Source organism: Buteo buteo, chromosome 23 (genome assembly GCF_964188355.1).
Source record: "Buteo buteo chromosome 23, bButBut1.hap1.1, whole genome shotgun sequence".
Classification (NCBI taxonomy): domain Eukaryota; kingdom Metazoa; phylum Chordata; class Aves; order Accipitriformes; family Accipitridae; genus Buteo; species Buteo buteo.
Genome location: NC_134193.1, coordinates 3022572 through 3046383, shown reverse-complemented (window position 1 = coordinate 3046383; position 23812 = coordinate 3022572). Strand labels below are relative to the sequence as shown.

The window sequence follows — 23812 nt, the reverse complement described above, 5'->3', positions numbered from 1 at the left end:
ACTTGTCTTCTGTAGCTTCCATTCTCCAGACATCTCCCAGCCCCAGCTGCTGCCCATCCTGGGGTGTCTCTGAGAATAGATGTGTTACAGGAAAGTTGATTATAATTGACCTCACTGCTACAGCACTTCTACTATTCCCTATTTAGCATCCATTTTGCTGTCATTACTCTCCCAGAGCTATTTCTGCCAAGCATAGATCCTTGCTGACAGGTCTCTAGTGGAGAAGGCTGCAGTGCATAAAATTAGAGACATGGGGGAGACAGCTTCTGATAGCAACCTGCCAGCCATCCGCAGGGCTCCGAGTGGCAGGGAAGGTGCGAGATGCCCTGCTTCGCCTGAGATGCGGGGCAGGGGTTAGCTGTTAAACTGGAGGAGGTGGGTGGTAATGGGATGTCAGTTCATCAGTAATCCTATCCACGCTTTCAAGGGAACTTAGCAAAGCAGGGTAAGAGGGGCTGGGGGCAAAGACTGAGAAGTGAGACAGTTCAGGCAAGAGGAGGAAAAACTGCAGAACAGCAAGCAGAACAACTATTTTCTCTGCTGCCATCAGAGAGGTGTCAAGTCCTATTCTCCTTTAGATCTAGAGCAAAATCCCCATGAGTGACATGCTCCTTAAATGCCACCCTACTGGAGTTTTCTTTTATGGCGAAGAATGGAAATACACAGGGGTTTTCTACCTCCTGGATGAAAAGGAAATCCCAGACCAAACCATTTAACTTAAATCCCTGCTTTAGGGCAAGATCTCCTAGCTCAGTTTTAAGTATCATCATCTTTCCTCAGCAGATAATGCCACATGCGTATTTCATCCTAAATGCCAACAACTGGAACTGGGTTAAGACACAGAGCAGTCCCCACCCCAATCCCACCGGGACACAAGCAACCTTTGCCAAGTTTAGCAATCCACTGCTGGAAGTTCCTCCCAGCACATGACCCATTAGCGTGCCTTGCATTCATCGTAAGGACTCACAACCCTGTCAAACAGATTTAAAAGAAAAGCCTATCAGTGCTCTCAGGCACTAGCATTTTATTAAACACAACCCTTTTATGGTTATGCCTACTGTAACGTCTGAATTTCCAGACAGTTTCAGCAAGAGGCAGCAAGTCCATTCCTATAACAGCCAAATGCAAGGCTGCTTCCCAAGGAGGGGTGAAGCCTTCAGCAGTCCAGGAAACTGGCACCCTCTTTCTTTTCTTTCTCTAAATTCCCAGACATAGCAAGACCTACCTGAGATTGCACAGAGCTGAGCTAGATTTGTTTGCCAAATCAATTGATCTCATACGCTTCGGGCTCAAGAGCAAACATCCATGATCCCTGGCATTAAGCAGGGCCAGTGTTGATAGTGATGTTTTCCTTCCAGCCACTGGGAAAGCAGTGCAAACTGCAGACACGGCAGGGCTGGGTGCCTTGGGAGATCCATCACCACAAATCTTATTATGACCTCTTAAATCACAGTATGCTATAAGTGTAAAGTAATTTTATGTCAAAAAAAAAAAATCAACCCAATCACCTAACAAAATGCCTTGCCTCCACGCTAGTTTTAGAGCGGAACAGTTAATAATGGTCCATTATTTCTGTCAAAATAAAGTGGATCCAGACCTCACATTTGCCAACTAAAACTAGACAAAGTCTGTCACCTCTGGGGAGGCACTTCTTTTCTCTCCCATGTGTCTTCCTAATAGCAAATAAGAGCCAAACCCAGCAGGAAGAGCTGCTCTAATAAGAGACACTAGGAAATAGGAGCACCCAGCTAGGAGAGGGCAAGAGCCCTTTCAAAATCTACCTTTCCAAATGGATTAATGGATCTGTTTTCCAGATGGCAAACTATGCTATCTGCATAGGGGTTTACTTACCGAGAAAAAAATCACCGTATTTGGAAGCATTCCACTGTATCAATGGTGTCCCATGACTTTATCCCTAGCACTCCCAGTGCAGTCCTCAATATCCCCTTTTGTACAAAGCAGGCAAGAACAGAGCAGCACTGCATCCTTATTTTCTTACCTTGCACCTTCGCCACTGCTGTTAGCCAAGACAACAAATTTAGTTATCATATACCTTAAAAATAATCTGCCAAAAAGTAGGTACTCCCTTTACCTCTAATTTTCAGTGGTTGGGATCGCAGCTAACTGGGAGCAGGGATACAGAGTGGGGTGGAATGGGACACAGCTTGCCTTCTCCCAGTGCAGACAATACCTACATGATGTTTGTTTGTTCTGATGATCAGTTCAATAAAGTGAGCAAGCACAATACGTGCTAAGCTCACTCCCCAGGGAAGGAGGATTAGGTCCTACTCTGTTCTGGCAAGATCGCTACTCTGCCTTATTCATTTCCACTGAGCTAGAGGAGTCTTGGCACAAATTGAACTTCTCTGGGGTTGGAGGAAGCTGTTCCTCCCCCATTTTGAGTCAGGAGAGGAACATGTTTTTAATCCAAATCCAATATTAACAAGACTTACAGCTCAGTACAACTTTCTTCAAGAAAGTCAGGCAGTAACAGGGAGTCAGTACCATCACCTGAGGCTAGGAGGAAACCCGGGATAACTGACATTTTCAACAAGCCCAGCAAGCCTACCTCCTGTGCTACACAAGAGCCAGAATAGGAGTTTCTTTTCCAAGTGTGGCTTAAGCTGCAGTGCCTAATGTGCCCAGGGGCCTGGTCTAATTTTTTTTTTTTTTTTTTTTTTTTTTTTTTAAGATAACTGATTAGGAACATTTGTCCTCTAAGCATTTATATCAAAGACAAGACCCAATAAAACAGTGTTGGGCAGTAACACACTTACTTCATATAACATATCAGAACAGCACATATCCTTCAACACGAGAGCACACACCCCTCGCATGTTGAACAGCACGAGATTAATGTTTCTGCTATCCATTGCCAGGAGGATTCAAAAAATCCTCATCACTGGAGCCAATGCTTTGCCATCCTCAACTGAAAGGAGGGACTAGAGTAATCCACTAAATTCAGGACAGAAAAACAGAGAGGGAAAACGCATGTTGGCTACCCCACAGTGCTCTCCAAGTGAGATAGCCGATGCTAAGAAGGAAGAATTACACCTCATTTCATACATCTTCAAATGAGAGGAATAAATGATAACTTTGTTTCCCCGATAAGAACAAGGCTCTGAAGTTAGTTAGGAGGAATGGCATGACTATACAGCCCTTCACCACCACCCTGAATAACCAGATCAAAGCTACCACGCATCAGCTGAATCATTCACAACAAGGTTTTGCTGAGGAAGTGCAAGATGGCTAGACAGAGCGGGGGCATATAAGCAGCAAAGAGCAAAGCCTCAGAGTGTGAACTAGAACTGACAGGGTCTATCAGTTACTTAACAGGGAAGCAATGGTATTTACATGGCAATTTGAAGCAGCTAAAAATTATTTTCCTATGAATGCAACATCAAGCAAAGACATAGCACATTCCAGCTTTCATCGCACTTGCTAAACTGGAAAATGAGCTTCACAAAGCAGGGAACATTTGAGAACAGAGAGTTAACGCCACACCTTGGTGGAAAGCCAGCCACCTTAATTCCATTTACTTAGACTGTTGCAGGAGTCAACCCCCCACTTTTTCATTTATTACCATTTATCCTACTTAGAAAAAGAGGTACCTTCTTACCTCACATTAAAGCTATTCCCAAGATGCAAGGTAAAGATTACAAAGTGCACACATCTTAAAGATGAAGCAAAATATCTCAGAAGTTAAGGAAACCATTCAGTATCTCATACCACTAGCTTACTGCGTTATGACTTACACAGGGAGGATTTTCCTCTTAAACCAAAGTGTCAAATCTAGGGAAACAAAATTTTCTTTCTTGGCAAAGCTGGCACAGACAACAGGAAAAAACCAGCAGTTTTTAAATCAAATGCCTTCAGCAATTTTAAGGTGCTGCAGTGCTTTTCTTCAGATTACGTGCCAGGCTCAAAGTTCTGCATTTCTCCTGTGAAAAGATACTAAAAGGCCTCAGCTTGATCTTAACCCGTAAGTCATTTAAATTTGAGTGTCATGATTTATGAGAACATTGCACACAAAATCAGGTCCTCCTCAGATGAAGAGTAGCAGGCCAACGATGGGAGATCCTCACTTCCACCATTCTCCCCTTTTCAATAACATTTATAGACTTGAAGGGGCAAGAACATTTTTCCAGAAGTGGTTAAGATATAGTAACTCCTCCTTTGATCCCTCATGGCTTGTATTATATGCTAGAGCCATTCCCTGTCTTGCCAGATTGGCAAGCAATTTGTTCCCTCAATTTATATCTGCTGTTTCTCTGATATAAGATAACCAGAGCACAGAGAAGCTATAAGTTCTCAACGATGCAGTAATCCCAGCCACAGGCAGCTTCAGAAAAACCAAGCCATGCAGAACTCCAAACACCTCCGACTGATTAAACTCTCTAGCTGGGGCACAAAATGTGCGAACGTGGCTTCAGCAAAGGAGAAACAGTATAGCACGTCACATTTCCAAGAGTTAGGAGCTACTGTATATAGTGAACACCAGGCAAAGACAAGTCACAGGCTGTTTTCACCCTCCTACTAGCCTTTTAATTCACTGCCTGAAGAGCTTGTTCACAAGTAGCAGGGAGAAAAAAGTGCATTCTTTGGTTTTGTAGTCACCACTAAATGCTGCTTATGTCATCAGGACAGTGCTTTTGTTTTCTTCACAGAATGAGGTTTATGAGCAGACTAGTTTTATTAGCCTCCATTAATGATATGCACGAAGATCACAAACACAACAATAGCAAATATCACAATCCTCACAGGCATATGTGGGTATCAAACTTTGAGTGATCTCTTCCTGTGCTATTTCTGCTCAGTTCTTCCCAGTTTCCTGCATCAATGTCTCTTTTTTTCCACTTCAGCTGTCTTCATATTCTTCTGAGCTGGTGACTACCTCCTCTTTTTCTTCGGCCTTTTCCTGCTGGATCTGTGAGGGAAAATAAAAAGTTGTTTCAGGTAACCTGAATTCTCATTGCTGACCTTACAGAGCCAATAGCCATTATCTTTTAGACATAGAGACCTACCACCAAGTGAGCATGGAATCTTGCAATTTGGGCAGAATAAAAAAGAGTTAAACAAAACAAAAACACAAGCCACAAAGCAAATCTCCCGGTTACAAAACAACAATCTTTAGAAATTAACCCAAGTACCACCTCTATGCAACTGGCACAGTGGGATAACCCAGTGCTGTTCAACTCTCATGCTGAACACCTCTTAGACCTAGGGAAAGGTGTCTGGGATATAGCATGCAAGGAATTAACAAGCATTCTGGGAGATGCTTGCTATTTGCTGCTGTAGAACTGCTAGCAAAGTAGCACTAGAAGCACTTCTGTTAGCCTCTAGCTGAAGCATGATCTACAGGTCAGGACCCCTTTTGATTCATGTATTCCCATGCAAGAAAAAAAACCACCACAAACCCACTTTCATGATTTTCTAACAGCAGCAGGAGACAGGCTCCCAGTGTTCCCTCTTCTGTACATGCAAAACTGAAGAATGGGAGTGTATTTTTACAAAGCTGTAAAAAGGAGCTCAAACCTGAAAGAGACTCTAAGGAGTCTGTGGAGACTGCTTTGCTTTCAGTATCTAAGCAGGAAATTGTAAAGAGGCCACCCACACTTAGAACCTACCTGAAGTTCATCCATTAAAGGAAATGGCCCCCTTCTACCCCCCCGCCAAATGTTAATATCTCACTTCAACGCACTCTTGAAACAGGTTTATTGAAATGGTATCCCATCAGCCAGGCAATGCCTTTATAGGAAACCAGGTTTCCTGAGCATCAAAAAAGTGCTGTTATGACTCCGTGCAACTGTACAAGTGTTGTTTTTGTTCGGATGCAGAGAAGGGCAGAAGGTGCTGAATGGCCTGGCAGATTCACTAGTGCACTGCAGTTTCTTTGCTATTGTAATCACCTGGCAGTGGGCTCACAGGAATCCCAGCTGAAACTCCAATGTTGCACTTAAGGCACTCTTCAACTTCAGAATCTTTTTTATCTACTTCCAGATATTTCTCTGCTAAAGCTTTCTTTTCTAAGAAAGAATTTCCACAAACACTATGCTTTCAAAGATGTTAATCTGCAGATAACCATGAGGGAACTTCTCCAAAACAGGAAAACAAACCAAAGGAAAGGTAGTTGAGGACAAGAGGAAAAGGCAGGTTAAACGCACAGTACCTGATTCCCCCGGGAGGCAAAGAATCAGAAAAGCATGCTTCATCTCGGTCATCTTCATCAGTTCCATCACTAGACGTTCCATTCATCTGATAAAAAAAGAGAAAGTATGGCAAGAGATTCAATGAGCTTAGTGCATAAGCTTTTCATTTCTAGGAAGCAAAGCTACCCAACAAGCTGGAGAACACTAGAGCAAGGCCACCTTAATTTCAAGGGGGAGGATGCTTCATCTTTGGAGGTCCTGGTGTTACCAAAGAAGACTAATAAGGACAAGTAAATGCATGTCAATGATCACAGCAGTCTAATAAGGATGGTGCCCAGACATAAGAAACACCATGTTACTTCTTGATGAGAAGTGGTTCAGTGAATGGAAGCTGCTGATTGCTCTTCTGCATATAGCAAAAAAAACCCAAACCCCAAAAAACCAACACCTTTGGGAAGTGCTTAAAATCACCAAGAGATTAGGTTAAAATAAAGGCTGGTTGCCTGCAGTCTACTCTGTCTAACATGGATGCCTCTGGAATACTAATTGGTATTCAATATATCATTGTACTCTTGTCCACCATTTTCTCATCCTTCTGGAAAAAGAAAGACTACTTTAAACTGATTTATTGCACAAGTCAGTGAGTAATGCACAATAAACAGTACTTTGCCTCCGGACATGTCATCTAATCACAGCAGCTCAACAAACTCATCTGCATGCAAGGAAAACAGTTCTATAATCAACATCCCTGTTACATTAATGCTCCAAGGCCTTACTCAGGACTGAAGTCCCATTGTGCTGGGTGCCACCGAGAGACAGAAATCTTGTGCCAAAGAGACCCATGGCCATGTCCTGCAAAGATTTAGCCACCACCTTTAACATCATGCAACAGGGTCCACTTCTAGGGCTGAAGCCTAAATACTGTAGTTTTCAACAGATTACTACATTTAACATTACACAAGTAAGTGCTTGGGCAAAAAGATCCACTCAATCGCCTGTTTCAAGATGATCCATGTCTGAATATTAAATGCTAAGTGGAATTCATCCTACAACTACATCAAAAAGTTCTCCTAAATATTCTCTTCAAAAGGGAGCACTATCTTCTTTAAGATAGCCATCTTCTAGGTTACAGCTATGCCGGGAAGGAAGTGGAATGCCTTGAGGGGAACATCTGGCTACCCTGCCAGAACTCCTCCAGTACAAGCAAGCTCATTTGCTCAGAGTTGACTGAGGATCCTTACACTGCACTGTGAAGTGCATGTTAAATAAATTCAGATAAGATGGAAGATTTCTAAGCTTAAGACTGATTAAGAGACCAAAGGATGTGCTTCTGTACTGCTGTATTAGTAAGTGAAATGAGATTCCGTGACTCGTATCATTTGGATGGGGCACTAGTCTGAGGGTTGTACCTTGGAAGTGTTTTGTGCCCAGAGGAAGTGCAGAGAGGTGACTATTTTAAGTTAACAGTGCTGTAATACCCTTTTCCTGCAAACAGCCTTGAGACTGCTGTGGGGACTGCTGCCAGCTGATCTCTCTGGTCCCTGCATCTGGTCTATCGGCAATTCATCCTCCGGCAATATTTGTTCTACCTGTTAGTATTTCAAGACAGACTCATTAATGCAGGCTGTGGGCACATAATTAAAGCCTCTCATTGGGAGTTACCACAAAGTCCTGAATGCCATACAAGACAGACATGTTCTTGTTATTCATACAGATTTAAACAAGAAACTTCTTGCAATTTTTCCACCTGTGACAAGTCTACACATACAGTTACAATGCAAAGTTGTATTTAGACATATGTAACTAAAAGCCTGAAATAATTTACATTCCATAAGTGAGGACTCAAGCAATCCTCAAGATAGCTTGTACTTTATCATTAATTAGTCATCTGATATGTACTCTATTCTTAATTAGCAATCCTTTGTCTAATTCTTTTATATTTAAAAATATAATGTGAGATGGCCCATCATAAAGAGGCAACAATTCTCATTTGTTAGCCACTAGCTTCCCAATTATTCTTATGAACATATCTAGGACGCACTAAAAGCTACTAGATTGCCCAAATAGATGGAGTACGAGTAAGCCACTTAATGTTCTGTTGCCACAAATTAACCTGGCTTCCTTTAATAGTCATTGCTAGGAAGTCAGAATTTGGAGACAGCAAACAGTGATTGAAGTCCAATTTAAGTTCACTTCTAGATTTAGGAATTGCCAGATGCAATGACATAACAAAATTAATGTGTAACAAGTACAGATACTTTGCTATGATCTCCACCAGACTGTAATCTGCATCAGGCAACAGAAGCTTCATGTGATATTCAGACATCTCCACGTGTGAAGACTATAAACAAATGAAAAATCTGTAAATAATCCCAGTCAATTTTGCTAAGTCATTGACTGATGACTTTCACTACGGTATTAAAGGTCAATATATTTTCAAATAGCATAACAAGAAAGTACTTCTTCAGTGAAGCAGCTACAGAAGAACTGCGAGTTTAACAAATACTCTTACAAAAGAAAGCTCAGGAAAGTAGAAGGCAGGCCATAGAAGGATGCTATAATTAACTGATTGGAGGTAATTGCTGCATTTGTCATGAGCTAATACAAAGAACATCAGTTTATATCAACTTGCAATTTCCTTCATTTAGCTGTAGATACATAAAATATTCATGCATTGGTAGATTACTTACTTCAGCATAGCCAGAGGCACAGGCTGCTGTCACTTTGAAGTCTTTTGTTTCAAAGGTTACTCCAGTACTGCTGTCTGAATGAGGAGAAAGGGGAAAAAAGGTCCTTAAAATACAAGCAAATTAGCCTGAACTAACTATACCAGGTTGCATAATTTGATACTTTAAAAAGCTACAGTTCAGGCCATCTTTACAAATCACATTGCTTAATTATCCTCTTGTGCATTCACTGGAGCATTCTTTGATTACAGATGTGGTTTGTGTGCATCTTGAAATGGCTTGCCATCAACCAAGCAGCACCCAGGCAGGCACCTACATAACATGGTTCCAGAAACAGAGGGACTGCAAACAAAGCCAGCAGCAAGCAGCAGAGCTGAGTATCAAAACACATTTGAGTCTCTAAGCTAGAGTAAAGAAGTGGTTAAGAGTCCATTCATCTGTTGGGGATCACATACCAAAAACAAGTGAACAGTCACTTATCCAGCCCCACAGCTCAACACAGTAGAGCCAGTAAATAATCTTTTCCTTTAAATCATTTTCAATCACTACACAAAGAAGCTGTGTTTGAACCAGCTCTGCTTTTGTTATGACAGCTGCTATACTGTCAGATTAGTCCAATGCACAGCTGTTGGCTTAGTGTTTTTTCAAAACATGTCTAAACTGCTCAGGATTCTGGAACTTTTTTTTTTTTGAATAGCAACAGAAATCACCCCACCAAGCTAATTGCTTAAACAAAGCTGGATGTTCATTACAGTCTGTAGAATAAATGGGAAGTTTGGCTTAATCTTTGAAGAGAACTTCAAAGGACATTACAATAAAGAAAAGGTGGGAGCAAAACAGCTTTTAGTACTAAGGAACTCCCCAAAAGGCTTTTTGAGATTAAAACACAGAATGTTCTACTTGAGTAAAAAGAGTAAAAACCCCTTTCAGCTCAGATTTTCCAGAATATTACAAGACCTCTAAAATGGTCCCCTCACTTCATTCTCTTTATTCCACCTCCTTTATCTGTTCATCCAGAGTGCTTCTGCCACAGGATTTTCTTTCCATACAACCCCCTGCTGTAGCCTTCATTTAGTTTACGCTTTCAGTGCTGAAGGTATCGCATTCAGATATGTCAGTGTAAAAGAAGCATATACATACAGATTAAGTACAGTCAAGTAATGCTACCTAACTAAAAGGTAGATTGCCTATGTTTATTTGACATATCAAAAAAGGGAAAAGGCATATAAAGGCCACAAATCAAAGATCAGCTCTGTTAGGGCTGTATGAATACAATAGGTTATTTTCGGCAATGCTCCTCCAGCACATTTCCATATATATTACACAGACTAAATGAATCATTTCTAGCACACAAATATTGTGCATGACTGCATGCAACAGCTGCTCCTTCATGCATTGGTCTCTAGTGACCTGATTTTGATTGTAACATTTGCCATCCTGATGGGGGGGGATAAACTCCAGAGATCAGAGACTGTTTGTTTTAAGGAGCAAAATTGCCTAAAGCCACACCTCATTTACCTCCCCTTAAGAGGGCAGAGGCTTCAGATCTGCTCTTTAATGCCTTTCTAGATTGTTTTCTGGAACAATACTCTTTCCTCACTCTACATTAGTAAGTACAGCAATTGGGATAAGATAAAATGAAACAACCTCAGTGATATTCCACAGTCTTTGCTTCTATTTGTGTGACTAGTGAGGAACAGATCAGTACCTGTCTCACAAGACACAAAATCCAAGTCACAGATATAGACAAGCATCACTAGCAAATACTTAGATGAAAGGTGGTTTAGAAAGATGAGGGTTTTGTATAAACAGAGACCCTTCAGCATCAGCACTCTCTTCATTAGGGCCTCACCAAATATTGGCCATTTTCCCATTTAACTTCTCAACATCTCCTCATGGAAGTCAGAAGGAAGCCTCAGGAGCAGTCCAGGAAAGGTTGGCAGGCTAGCCCACATTACAGCAGTGAAGCTGTTCACCCCCTGGCACTGGTTCAGGGACCTCTATTTATAATCGGCTGACAAAATATGGGAGGAAGGAAGAAAGATGGGCACTGCCCCCCACAGATCACAGCGGGAACAGACCACATAGATTCCAGGAGATCATGTCACAGTCCATATTTACTGTATTTGTCTTCACATTTAATTTTTCCCTTGGGAGACTAAAGAAAAAATAAAAATCACATAACACAGTACATTTGACTTCCACAAGAAGTTCTGTCCCACTGGTGTCATTCTTTCACAAAATATTTAGACCTTACCAAGGTTAATCACATAATCACTCTCTAGAAAGACCACTTCAGCTCCATGTGCTCACAAGTTCACCCTGACCAGCAGGAAAAGTCCATTGCCACCACTGCAGCTCTGCTCCACCGGCCCACAGACCTCAGCTGTGCCCACACCAGCTCACAGATGGGGACATTTATCCAAAATAAAAGGTTCCAGTATTTCAGATGAAACCACTTACCTTCTCTCAGAATCAGCTGGAGTCCTGATTGCTAGTCAAAGCAGTGAGAGAGGGTGCTGGAAGGGTATCCTTTCCCTTACCCCACTGTTTGGTATTAGCAGCTACTCTCTGACATCATAACTTCCCACAACACCCAGTAGTTAAGTCAATCGGAAAGAAATTTCACTTGGAAGGAGAAAACCCTTCTCCTGGAAAAGTGAAAGTTGGAAGTGTCATCAGTATCATATAAGCTTAAATATAAAAGTTACACCTCATACCATTTAAACAAGTTTATCAAGAAAAAGCTAATCCTCATCTTTTATGGGAGCAAAATTGCAAAGATATAACCAACAATCTCTGGAATAAGTCCACACTGATGTATCAATGGGCAAAAGCAACATAAGTACTCATATTTTTTTGTTTGGGGTTTTTTTGAAGGACAAAAAGAAATACCATACTGCGGACAAGGGCGAGGTAAGCCTGTATGACACCACAAGGAATCTGGACACAAGCCAGTTCCAGAGCCGCAGCACTACCAGGATCCCCTGCCTGGCTGGCAAGGGCAGGGTGCAGTAGAGATGCAGGGAACACAAGAAAGCATCAAAAATAATTACAGAACTAGAGGGATTCATTAAGGTGGCAAGGTGAAGGAAGATGAGAATGTATAGTGGAACAAACACAATGACTGTAAATAAACTTTTTAAGACTGATTACACTATAAAAACAGTCTTTCCAAAAAAAGAGTGAGAGACCCTATGCTTGAAACCTTTAAGGAATAAGGCTGATTCCTGAAGATCACACAAGAGCGTAGATGTTTGCAGCCATTTTGAAGCACAGATACTCCCTCAGCTGTGTAGTACCCAAGCACACTGGAGATAGCTTGTATTAGAACAGTTTTAAGTGAGGAAATCCTAGGAAGAGATATTTTCTGCAGAATTCATTAGAGGTACTTTTACCCTGAAACAGACAGATGTAATTTCTAAACAGGAAAAAAAAGCATTTACTAAGCACCTGGCATTAAAAAGTACATGCACACAGAAGCCTTTTCATTGCCATTACCTTTCTAAATACTGAGCAGATGATAACTTTCATTTCCTGTTGTATCAAGTCACTCTGTTCAGTCAGCATTGAATGCTTCAGTGAAAACATCAGCCAGAAGCCCAGCAGCTCCAGACCTTACCTTGTTTCACAAACATGTGTGTGAAATACGCAAACAAGACCCAGGTATTTTGGTATCACATTGGTATTTAGATCAAGACAAATGTTAATCATGAAGCTATGAATGACACCTTCCTCAGGAAATCCTCATTAAACAATTGTCTTTTGAAAAAAAACAGTTGTCCCATCAGAGGAAAACACATTTAACAGCAACCTGAAGGGCTTTTTATAAAAAAAAAAACACAACAAAAGCCCAACCTTAACTATTAAAACTATTAAATAGTAACAGACCACTGAGAACAGAGCAGACAAATAGTCAAGTTCTACAAGTTATCCTTTTAAGGGGTTCCAGCCACTTGCTTTAAGCCCGTCCACCTCTTCCCACAGCACAGTTAAATCCCAAACCAATTACACATTTTAATTAGTAGCCACATAGCAAACACATGCAATATTTTTATTCAAGCTTCCACAGTGAGGTTTAAACATATCCTACTGTCACCTTACAAATGGTTTTAATATTGCACATTTCAGGGAGCACATCGCTGTGGATATATACTTCCACATACGAGGTTATTTTTTGTCCAGCCATTTTTCCTTAATTAAAATTCTATCAGTGAAGGCAGTGCAGTGCAATAAACACTATTTCTTTTAGTCTGGTGCTATTTTTCAACATAAAGGTAATCTTTGTGGCAACAGAAGCTCAAAGCATCATTCCTATGTGCTATTATAAAGCAATGAAGTTCAAAAGAAAAGCTAGTCAAGACAAAAGCCATTTAATGGAAAGAGATCAAGACTACAGGAACTCAGTTGTACATAACCCATCATCCACTGAACAGGTTAAAGCAGTTCAAGTTAATGACCACTTAGAAGCTTTATCCATTCTGCAGATTAGACTTTGCCTTTATTGTTCCTTCCAAATGTAAAACAGTTTAAAATAACAAAGTGCATGTCTTGAGTTAAAGCTAGAGCTACTTCTACTGTTGTAAAGGCAGTAAAGTTATGTATGGAGCACTATGTGTTCTAAGTAGTATCTAATTCAGCTACTGCTGGGGTTTCTTAGCAAAAAGCAAGGCACCACTTACTTCCTGTAGCATCACCAGAGACAAGCATCATCACCCAGGATTGTTTAAAAGCTGTGCTCCAGTTACTGGTGGTGCAGCTTTGTTTATCCTCTCAAAGCCTGTTGCCAAAGTTCCCTCCGAGTCTGTACAACACAAGCGCCTGAAGACAAAAACATTCCTAAAATATTACTTGCATCAGCGGGAGGATCCCAGCTGATGCCGTCTCTCCGGATCACTACTCACCCACGCGTATGGTACTCTGGCATCCCCTGGGACCAAATACCACTCACATTTCCTGAGCGCTTTGGGGTCACATCTGTCTATGATCTGTATATTGAAAAGACTGGGTATTTCCCAATGGTATCAAAGCAGTTGAAATCTAGCAACTCTGAAAAATTACTCCGTCTAAAATTGTTTTCCTACAGTGTCCTCGAGAGTAGCGCCTGCGGTTGGAAACAAAAAAATCATAGCGAAATAGTTCTGTCATCTAAAGTTTCTTTACTTATGCCCTAACAGCAGCACTTAAGTCATTTCTCCTGTTTTCCCCCAGTACCTGGAGTCATTTTGCATCACCCATTTCTTTGCTATGTTTTAGCAAGAGGACACACTTCTGACACTACCCCAATCACCACAGCCACCCCGGGGCCGTCACACCGCCTCCGTGTCCCCTTCAGTTTGCAGCCAACGGGGCTCTCGGGGGACGCCTGCCCACAGGACACTGGGTGAACCCTACGCCCACGGCACCTCCGAACCTTCTGGAAGCCGCCCCGCTTCCTCTCCCATCCGGTCTGGAGCACCCACTTCGTTAAAGTGGGGTGAAGCGCTGGTCCAGCTTCGTTAATTTAGGGCCAGGGCCTGCCAGGCCGCAGCACCCCAGGAGGTCACGGGCACCTCACACCCGCCCAAAGCAAGAATTAGAGGCGAGAAGGAGCTCTGCCCTCGCTGCCGGCTCTCTTCACTCCCCAAGCCTGCACCTCCAGCAGCCCGACACCCCGCAGCTTCCCGGCCCGGTGCCCCCGGCGTACCCCGAAACCGGCCCCGCTTTGCCCGGCGTTAAAAGGTAACCCCGAAGGGAGCCGTGACCCCGACGTGATTCGAACACGCAGCCTTCTGATCTGGAGTCAGACGCGCTACCGTTGCGCCACGAGGTCTCGGTAGAACCAGTCCCGGCCTGCCTGCAAGAGCCTGCGCACCGCCCCGCGCATGCGCGCCCCCACCAGCCCCGCCCCGCCGGGCCCCCCAGCCTCCGCCGCCGCCGCCGCCGGCCCCCCCCCTCAGCCAGACCCGGGTCCGGGTCCGGGTGTCCCCCCCGGAGCCAGGCCGGGCCCCCGCCGCCGCCCGGGGCTCCCCCCCGGCCCAACCCCGGTGGCGGCGGAGCAGGCCGCAGCCCCTCACGCCAGGCCGCCTAACGGCTTTCAAGCCGCCCGCCCTCCTCGGTCGGCCACGCCCCCGATCGGCCACTCCCCCCTCCGTGGGCTGTACCACCGCCTGGGGAGGGGTTGCCCCGCGCTACCTGGCAGGGTCCCCCTGCGCTCCCCCGTCCCGTCCCGGGGCGGACCCGGACCCCCCCCCGTCCCCCCCCCGTCCCCACCACCTCTGGTCTGTCCCAGCGCCGGTACCCCCAGATTTAAAGGGCCCAGCCCCGAAAGAGGGAGCCCCGTTACGTGCGCTGAGTCGGACCGGGCGGCCGTCCTCAGCTGGAGCGCTGCCCACGGCCGGCAGCGATAAAGTGGTGTGTATGTTGCTATTACACTGCAGTATGGTTTTGCTGCCTCAGTCCCGTAACCATCCCATATTTCAATGTGCATCTGTTAAAGTTCAACCAATTTTGACTGCCCTTATGAGTGTCACTTCTGTTTATATCCACAGTCACCTTGGGATTTGGGAACCATCCCAGCAGCAGCTTTATTAAATATTACTAGAGCTGCCACCACTTGATTTTACTGCAGCTTCTGGCTTGTACCTGCACTGCGTGCGTGTAAATAAGTGACTTTGCAGCGCGACTCTCTAGCTGCACACAGGGCTTGGTGTGAAAAGGGCAGGGTTAGGGAAGTGCATCTCTGCACACCTCTGCCCATCTCCCACCTCAGTCCCACCAAACCCACCTCCCCTTCTGCTCCCACACCAGCTCAGGGCCACAAACACGAAATAAAACCCATCTCTCAGAAGGGTATCATAAAACTGGTTTATTACAGCAGCTCCGTAGCTGCTTCCCTGCATGCTCGTACAGTCAGGCCAGGAAAGTGCTTGCTCCAACTGCAGACGGAGAGACATACAAATGACCTGCAACAGCACGCTGCTTCCAAAAGCAGGGCCGTGGCAGTCCTGAATATTAACCAGCAGGAGACAGATCAATAGGCGAGTCTCTCAGTGCAAACTGCAGTCATGATATGCATCTATAATTTATAGTACAATCTTGTAAACTAGATACGTTACAGCAGAAGCCGTCGGGCTCGGTGTATTTACAGCTCCAGGATACCTGGCAAGCATTAAAAGGAAACGGTCTCCATCGTCTCCACTCGGCAGAGGTTTGCTGATCCCTCCCCACGGTGCTCCCCGAGGACACGGCACTGCTGGGATGCTCCTGCACCCCCAGGAGCTGCCCCAGTGTTTGCCAAGTACCCCCGAGGAGGGCAGGGAGCAGCCGGGGAAATGCCCCCATGGGCCACATCCTGTCACAGGGCTGCCGGGAAGGGGGAACATCCCAGGAGATGATGGGTGTTTTAAGAAAACCCTCCAGGAAAATGATGCTCTGCCCCAGCTCCCTTCCCTCGTGCTGAATTACCCGGCCAGCATTGCTCATTAGCATGTAGCCCGATAATTACTCAGACAAATGTGTTTTTCCATCTGACTTCAAAAGCCTTTGGCTGCAAATCTTACTGATATCGCAGGAATGAAAGGCGTTGTTGTGGGGCTGATTTATGGTTTAAGTACCACTGTGCTCTTACCCACATTGATCGCATTTCCAAACATTGGTAATTTGTATTACGGGGTCTTTTGAAGAACCAGCTTAGAAAATGAGGAAGCTTGTCATATACCAAAAACCCTGATCTCCAAACGTCTATAAAATCCATACTCTAAAAATTCTTATAAATATTTTCTCTAGCGTAGGAAATACCATAGGAAGTGATCTATTCTGTGCGTAGATATGTGCGCTTATTTACAAATGCCACATTTATTTTCTCAAATGTACAGTACTGCATGGGAGAGGACGCCTGCCTTGCCGGGGATGCTCATTTACCATCCGCCAGCACGCGAGGCTGACCTGGTCTTCTGTCTCTCCAAAGTAGAGAAAAGTCATTTACTGGCATCATGAAAACAGACTAAAAATAGCCGGTTTCTATGGCTACTGGGGCTGGGAGACTCCTGAGGAACATGTCTGGGTAGGTCCCTTCGTGATGAAATCCAGACAGTGGGATAAAAGAAAAGGACAATAAAGAGAGGTTTAATGCTTTGATCCTTGTTAGGCAACATTAGGGAGATGCTGCAAGGACGGTTCTGTGCCTTTCCCTCTGCTTGGTCGTTGCGCACTTCTGCGGGGATCGATACAGGTTTATTAGGGGGGAATTAGGCAAATTTATTGGATCAAGCAAAATCCCAAAGCAAACACTTAAATTTAAGCAGGGCTTTGTTGAGTCAGGGCTTCCTTGGTGCATGCCCCCTGTAAGCCTGTCTTTGCCTGCTTGTGCTTGTTGTTTATGTGCTTTTGCATAGGGATGGGGCTGAGACACATCTAGGAGAAACCTGCATGGTGGGGTTCAGTCCAAGCTCATTTCTGTATAAATAATATTTTTGTAGACATCTCAGTATACAGACTGTCTCTCTGGATTTCTACTGGCATAAAACAAACGTCAAATTTGACCCGTATCTTTACACTTGTAATAAACTCCTGAGCAGTGATTAATCCCTAGAGGTTTAAGTCCACGAGTGCACTACTTGCGTGGTCACCACGCGTTACAGGGGGACTGTGCAAAACCAAAGTTACATTCAAGAAATGCGCTTTGTGTTTCACCGACTTTCTTTTTTTTTGTCCCAAAGATAAATCCAAAGGTCCTCGCCAAGGACAGCACTGGGGCTGCAAACCCTGAATTCGGGAGGCTGTGCTGATGTGCAAAAATAGGAACAGAACAAGATCAGCATTTTCCCAAAACAATGTTAGCTTCCCGGTGCCCACCTGGAGCTGCCTGAAACTGTCTGTACTTTGTCCTCAGAGTAACATGCTGAAAAATGTGGTGTTTTGGGGCAGTCACAAAGACCGGTTGTTTTTTGAACTATGGGAAGACAGATGCACGGGGAGGCGAGCAGGCACGGGCTGGGAGGATGGAGCCCAACCACGAACTGGAGATTTTATCAGGCTGCCTGAGATATTTCTCCGCACAATCCCCCAGCGCTGGCTAGCAGGAGGGCAGCGGGTCACCCCGGGAACGTCGAGCAGCTGGAAGAAAATCCTGCCTGCGCGAGGGAGGGAAGATGGCTTTGACCAGGTGATTTCTGAAAAAAAAGAGGCATTTTTCTCTTCGTTACACCCTGCGATGCAGAAACTGCCCTGCCCGTAGCAAACACAGCTCTCATCTTAAATCCAATGCGCTATGTCAAGCTGATGCTCGCAGGGTGTTTGGGTGGAAGCCGTCTGTCCTGCTGCAGAGCATCTGCCTCAGGATCACCGGGGTTATTCCCTGGTCCTTTTTCATATCCCCAGCAAAACCTTTAAGAACATGTAACAAGGCAAGAGTTCAAGCTGCAGCTTTTTTTCTTGGCTTCCCTCCTATAATTTGTGTGTGTACCCTTCCAGCTCACTGCACAAATATTTCTTCATCCCAAATCGGCGCAGCACAAGCTCCCCTGGCAGGACCACCTCCGTCACCAGCCCGTCTGCCGATGGAGGCTGCACCCCTCACCCCCGCACACACACACATGTTTTGGTCCCCAACCCGGCTATTGTCATGCAAATAAACATCTGTAGGCTCCCTTGCTCCCAAGTAAGGGAATATTTACAAAGGGGCTACACTGCCTATCTTGGAAGTGAGCCTGAGGCGATGCTTTGGTTATTTTGATCGTTAAAACTGATTTTTCCTGACACTCCAGCATCAGCTCCAGACCCTGAACCCTTGGTATGGGCAGCTCCTCATTTCAGACGATGTTACTTCTCCATCCACAGAGCTGGTGCAGGGGTGTCGCTGGCTGCTGCCGGCTTCGCTCCAGCCCTTTGGCACTGGAGGAAAAGTCGGGGCACACGGGAAGGGGCCGAGCCGTGGACCGAGCCCCCTCCAAAACCCCGGCGGGGACCTGGCCGGGGCAGGCACTGGCTGCAGCCGGTGGTGAGAGGGGCCTCCCTCCTCCGTGCATCCCACCGTCTGCTTCGAGGGAAGTTGGATGCTTTCCTTAGTGTAATAGGATTAAAGAAGGATTAATGCTGGTGGGAACAAATGCATCTTTTGGCAGCACGGCTTCTCCTCTTCCTGAGGAGGGATGGAGGTGGAGGGTCTCTCCATAAACCCTGGGAACCCACAGTACAGATAAGGCTCGTGTTGTAACGGGGGATTTGCAGGGAGCTCAGCTGTACCCTGAGCCAGCTCTGTAACGGAGAGGAGAAGTTACATCTCGCCCACTTCTGCTGCACCCTTTTCCCCAAGGATGCTTGCGAGCAGCCAGGACACGGGTGATTTTGCAGCCTCAGCTTCAGGCTCACTGCTCAGCCGTGGGTCCCTGCACCTCCCTTCCTCTCTCCAGAGGATGGGAAAGCCTTGGAAAAGCACTTGGAAAAGCACTGGACGGACAGCTCCAGTTTACAACTCGTTGCCACCCATACTAGTAAGATTTATCTACTACAGTATGGCTCAGGTGCGGTTGCTTCTGGGGTGCAGAAGCAAAAGCAGGGTGGAAGAATCAAAGGCAGAGTGTCTGAACTTGGGAGGGCAAGAGGAAATCCTGAACAATAAGCAAACTCTTAGTTTATAAAAATGCCAGGGGTTGTGCAAATGTGGAAGAGAGAGAGACAGCGAGAGAGTGTTTGTACTGTGACAAGAGCTGTCAACTTCCCAGGCTCTGCGGTCTCAGAAGCATATGCTGTCCTATTAAAATGCTGCCACTGGAAAGAGAGGGAAAAAAACCCTGTTTGCTTTTGCCCACTGCAAATTTGTCAGTGGAAGCTGGCTGGGCAGCTCAGAGGGACGAGCGGCACGGGGCTCAGCTCTTGGCAGGTTTGCTACAGAAAAGCGCCAGGCTGGAGTCTGGTGGGAAACAATGTGCAGATGAAAGGACCTTCAGCCATAAATCTAGAGGTCAAGTCATTATGATGGGGGAATCAAAAAGCACCACAAGCCATTTATGAACACAATAGAGGTCAATCCAGGAGCAAACCATTTTGCTCGGAGCCATGGTGGAAAACATATTGTTGCTTTGAGAGCTACATCCATCCAGGGAGGTGGGAAGTTGTCTTTAAAAATAACTGTAGCTCAAGCGCTTTAACATTCATACTGCACTTGGTTCATTTATTATTCTGTTTTCAAATGGACATACAATAGGTGTGGGTGAGCGTCTGCCTGTCTCAATTGTACGTGCTACATTCATTAAATACCTGGCTTGGGAACCCCTCACTGGAGACAGGAATATTCAAGACACAGGGAAAACCTGACCAGGCACAGAGCTGCCGCACACACACACAGAGCGTGCGCCGTGCGTGCATAACGTGTGCGTAGCACGAGCACCGTGTGTGCACCGAGTACAGCGTGTGCATAGCGTGTGCACAGCGCGCTGCGTGTGCATCACGTACGACGTACGCACGGCAATGCACAACGTGAGCGCGATGTGTTTCCAGCAGAGCTCCCAGTTCACCCCAGACCAGCCTGGGGGACTCCCACCACAACCGGGAGCCCCTGGAGCACCATCCCGTCATGCACCGACCTCATCTCCAGGGCTGCTCTCAGCGCAACGCCGAGCCTCCTCCTAGACACGAAATCTCGGGGTGGCCGTTAGCGACACGTCTTTAGCTGCCAAACCATGATGGATTTGTAACCCAAGAGGTTTAGCAGCGAAGGTTACGCAGTAATGAACTGGGCCAACCCCCCTCAACCCCACAGTAATAATTCAGCTTTTGTAAAGCCTGACTGAGCGAAACTGCCCATGGTTTTCCCCAAACCTCTGCTTTTGATGGTCTCCCTGGAGCATGCGCCCGCTGCCCGAACAGCCCCAGCTCCCCACGCTGCGCTCACAAGGGTGATCCCTGCTCAGATCATCATGACCAGGGACCCAACTTGTGTCCCCCCCAGGAATGGGGCACCATCAACCAAGCCGAAACGCGGGTGAATCGGCATTAACCTCCGCTACCCTCGGTGCCTCAGTGAAGCAGCTCCTCCTGCGCTGCCTAAGTAAAAGGTTGCTGCAGCCCCAGAGGTCCCAGAGGAGACATTACCGCCGGTACTAACCACAGTATTTTCCACAATCTGTGCGTGCCAGGCTGAAACCTGCTGAGCTCGATGGTGACAAATGACAGGGAAGCCGGACCGTTCTCCTGGCTGGTCCCTCGCGGGGCACCTCACGTGCCACCGCGTGCCCTCTCCTGTGCCGAAACCCGGAGCCCAGCTGGGAAATACCCAACTGGGAACACTCGCCCAGGGACTGCGCCGCTGGATCCCACAGCTGACAGCCCTTGGGCTTAAAGAGGGGAAAAAGCAAAGTACCCCAAGCCTCCCGACCCCGGGGACTGACACACAGAGACCACACGCAGTCCAGGCCCCCGTGCCCGGTCCCGGCTGGCTGCCGCCTCCGAGCTGGCTCCGAGCAGCGCATCCCACACCAGTCAGCTGCTTCCCACCACAGCCCAGACAACAGGCGCCCAGCAGAGAGGATTTAAAGCTCCTCAGCTGCACCTTGTGTTATTGGTGCTCCTGGCCAGGCTCAGGTTTTTGTGCTAAATCCTTTGGATAAGAAAATAAAATAATAGCCGTGTTGGTTCTGGATGTTGGCTGAGCCAACAAATCTCCTCCGAAGGGGAGCTGTCAGTGGCAGATACAGCTCTGTTTGCCAAGTGCAAATTTGGTCTGGGAGCACTGGGCAAACCCTGGAAAGGTCAAGCCAGTTAATCACAGGGGGAGGATTTGTTCTCCGAGTGCGCTCATCCGCTCTGGCGGGGGCTCCTCAGGGGTGTCAATCCGTTCAAGTCAATACCCCCCCGTGCTGACGGGCATGGGGCATAGCTGCCCCAGAGCGTTTACCCTTTCCTAGGGGCTGTCCCTGCTGCTCTCCAGCATGTCTTGCAAACGGGAGCACTGGGGCCATTGCAGGCGCTGGGGCCTGAAACGAGATCTCGAATGCCGGGTGCATTCAGGGACGGGGAACCGGGCACCGAGATCCAAGCAGCGGTCCCCAAACCCCGAGGGGACCCTGGCTCACCAACACTCGCCAGCTTTCCAGCGCACAGAGCCTGGGGCTGTTTGGAGGGTATCTGAGCGGGGATGTCTGCCTGAAACACCTCCGGGAAGGCACAGCACGCAGGGAGCTCCCGTATGGCTTCAGCGGTGGGTGGGAAGGATGGACAGGCGGGGTGGGAGAGAGACGGGTACCACCGCGGGAGGAGGCAGTGGCAGGAGCAGGACTAACTCTGGGGGCAAGCGGCTCCTGCCTGGCAGCCCCGGGCATTGCTTTTTGCCCCGGGCATTGCTTTTTGCCCCGGGCTCAGGAAGTCTCCGTATGGAGAAGGGAAGCGCAGTATGGAAGAATTTAAGGATTTCTGCTCTGGAGGACATGTTTATGCTAGAAGTGTCCCTGGAATGAATCTCAGGTGCCCTGAGCTTAGGGATTTTGGCCCGTTTGCCAAACAAGAACAACTTCCCGCTGAGCCTACGAGGCTCAGGTGGGTGTGCAGGGGGTGGGGGTCCCATGGCACGAGAGCTCCCAGCCCGCACCGGTCACACAGGGAACAGTGTCCGAGCAGGGTCGATGTGTCTGGTGCCTCCAAAACACTCTGGTGTGCTGCACCCATGGGACCAGGCAGGGCAGAGGCATGGAGAATGGCTTCTTGGAGTCACAGACATCAGCTTGAGATAGACTTTGAAAAAAAACCAAACCCAAAACCAGCTTGGTTTTGACGTTCACCCAATTCTGCAGCAGCAGGACAACTTACCAGCCAGGGGCCAGCCTCTCCGGCACTATGACTCCAGGAAGGACAAGGTCTGGCCCCGGCTTTCGGAAACCCCTCCAGGTCTGTCCGTTGAGACTTGTTGGAGCAAGGGCAGGTCAGCTAACTCAGGAGGGAAATCTCTACCCTGCTGGGACGCAGGATCCCTCCAACACTGACTGTTTGGGTGCCAAGGGCTCAGCACCCGGCCAGGCTGGGGGTCCGGGCAGAATTGCTGCAGCACCTGGATAACGTCCACAGCATCTGCTTCTGCCTCTCGGCAAGGTCATTCCCGTGCGTCAGATCTCCCCCGGTCACGCAAGTATCTGGGAAGAGGGAGGGGAGAGAAAAATGAAAGAAGCTGCAGGATAAGTGTGTTAGAGCAGATTAACCAGCTCCCCCTGCACTGTCCCCAGCCCACCGCTGCTATCGATGAGCAAAACCATTGCTCAGCCCCGGGCTCCCCTTCCCCTGCCAAGCACCATCCCAGGCACATCAGCTCGGCCGAACAGCCCCCCAGCCCCCTGAGACACCCCGAGACAGTGCAGGCAGAGGATGATGCTGGTCCATGAAGAATCGAGAAGAAAGGAGGCAGCAAATGTCCCCCCAGCAGTCCCGGCGTACCGAGGGGAAGGGGACGGAGTCCCGAGGTATGGCTCGGCAGGGCACGAGTCTGCTCCTCACACTGCCGTCTCCTGCTCCGCGCTGGACTCTTCTTTCTTCCTCTTCATCTTGCAGAAGCCATGGAGCCCGCAAAAGCAAGCAAAGGTGAACTGGGGCATCACCTGGAGCAGGAGAGGTGTGGGAGCACCGCCGGGACACCTGGATGGGGACAGGGAGAGGAGTCAGGGCAGCTCCTGCAGATGCACAGGGGATGCACAGGCAGGATGGAGGGCGTAGGACAGATCCCCAAAATCACAAAACTGGAACATCACCCTGCACCGGCACATATCTCCCTTCCCCCTCCTTCCCCGCACCCGAAGCCCCCAGCCACGCACTCCCAAATTCCCCACCCAGCAAAAGATGAGGAGATTAAAACTCCCCCCCCGCCCAGCCCCTCTCCTCAAAAGCAGGGAACAATCGGGACAGACGTGGGGACAGCTTGCAGCGCCTAATGCATATTCGAGGGCCGGGGAGGTGAGGTGCCCTGGGAGCGCCCCGGCACAGAGGCAGCACCAGCGGTTACGGCACAATGAGGCA

General features: G+C 47.2%; 2 protein-coding genes and 1 non-coding gene across 7 annotated transcripts in view; all 3 read right to left on the bottom strand.

Annotated features, from left to right (window-relative positions):
- Nucleotides 1–14718, bottom strand: part of KLHDC8A (kelch domain containing 8A) — a 33981-nt gene extending 19263 nt beyond the window's left edge. The window contains exons 1-8 of one of the 5 annotated variants that reach the window (XM_075056001.1): nt 14523–14718; nt 13741–13940; nt 13519–13657; nt 12338–12458; nt 11300–11487; nt 8840–8913; nt 6170–6255; nt 3756–4927 (exon numbers count right to left, since the gene is read on the bottom strand). The gene's annotated coding sequence lies outside the window, so the exon portion shown is untranslated. Of the gene's footprint in view, nt 1–3755; nt 4928–6169; nt 6256–8839; nt 8914–11299; nt 11488–12337; nt 12459–13518; nt 14494–14522 lie in introns of those variants that run through there. The other 4 variants (XM_075056007.1, XM_075056003.1, XM_075056002.1 and 1 more) reach the window with 4 other exon arrangements.
- Nucleotides 14577–14648, bottom strand: TRNAW-CCA (transfer RNA tryptophan (anticodon CCA)). The gene has a single exon. It is a non-coding gene; the product is annotated as a tRNA-Trp (tRNA).
- An 8574-nt stretch (nt 14719–23292) lies between the features above and the next one.
- Nucleotides 23293–23394, bottom strand: BLACAT1 (BLACAT1 overlapping LEMD1 locus). Its single transcript, XM_075055590.1, has one exon. The coding sequence runs from the start codon at nt 23392–23394 to the stop codon at nt 23293–23295; it is 102 nt and encodes a 33-aa protein (XP_074911691.1).
- Nucleotides 23395–23812: the final 418 nt, after the last annotated feature.

What these genes read in the sequence shown, in the direction of transcription:
- BLACAT1 (XM_075055590.1), bottom strand. Translation starts at nt 23,394, where the DNA reads ATGCCCCAGTTCACCTTTGCTTGCTTTTGCGGGCTCCATGGCTTCTGC.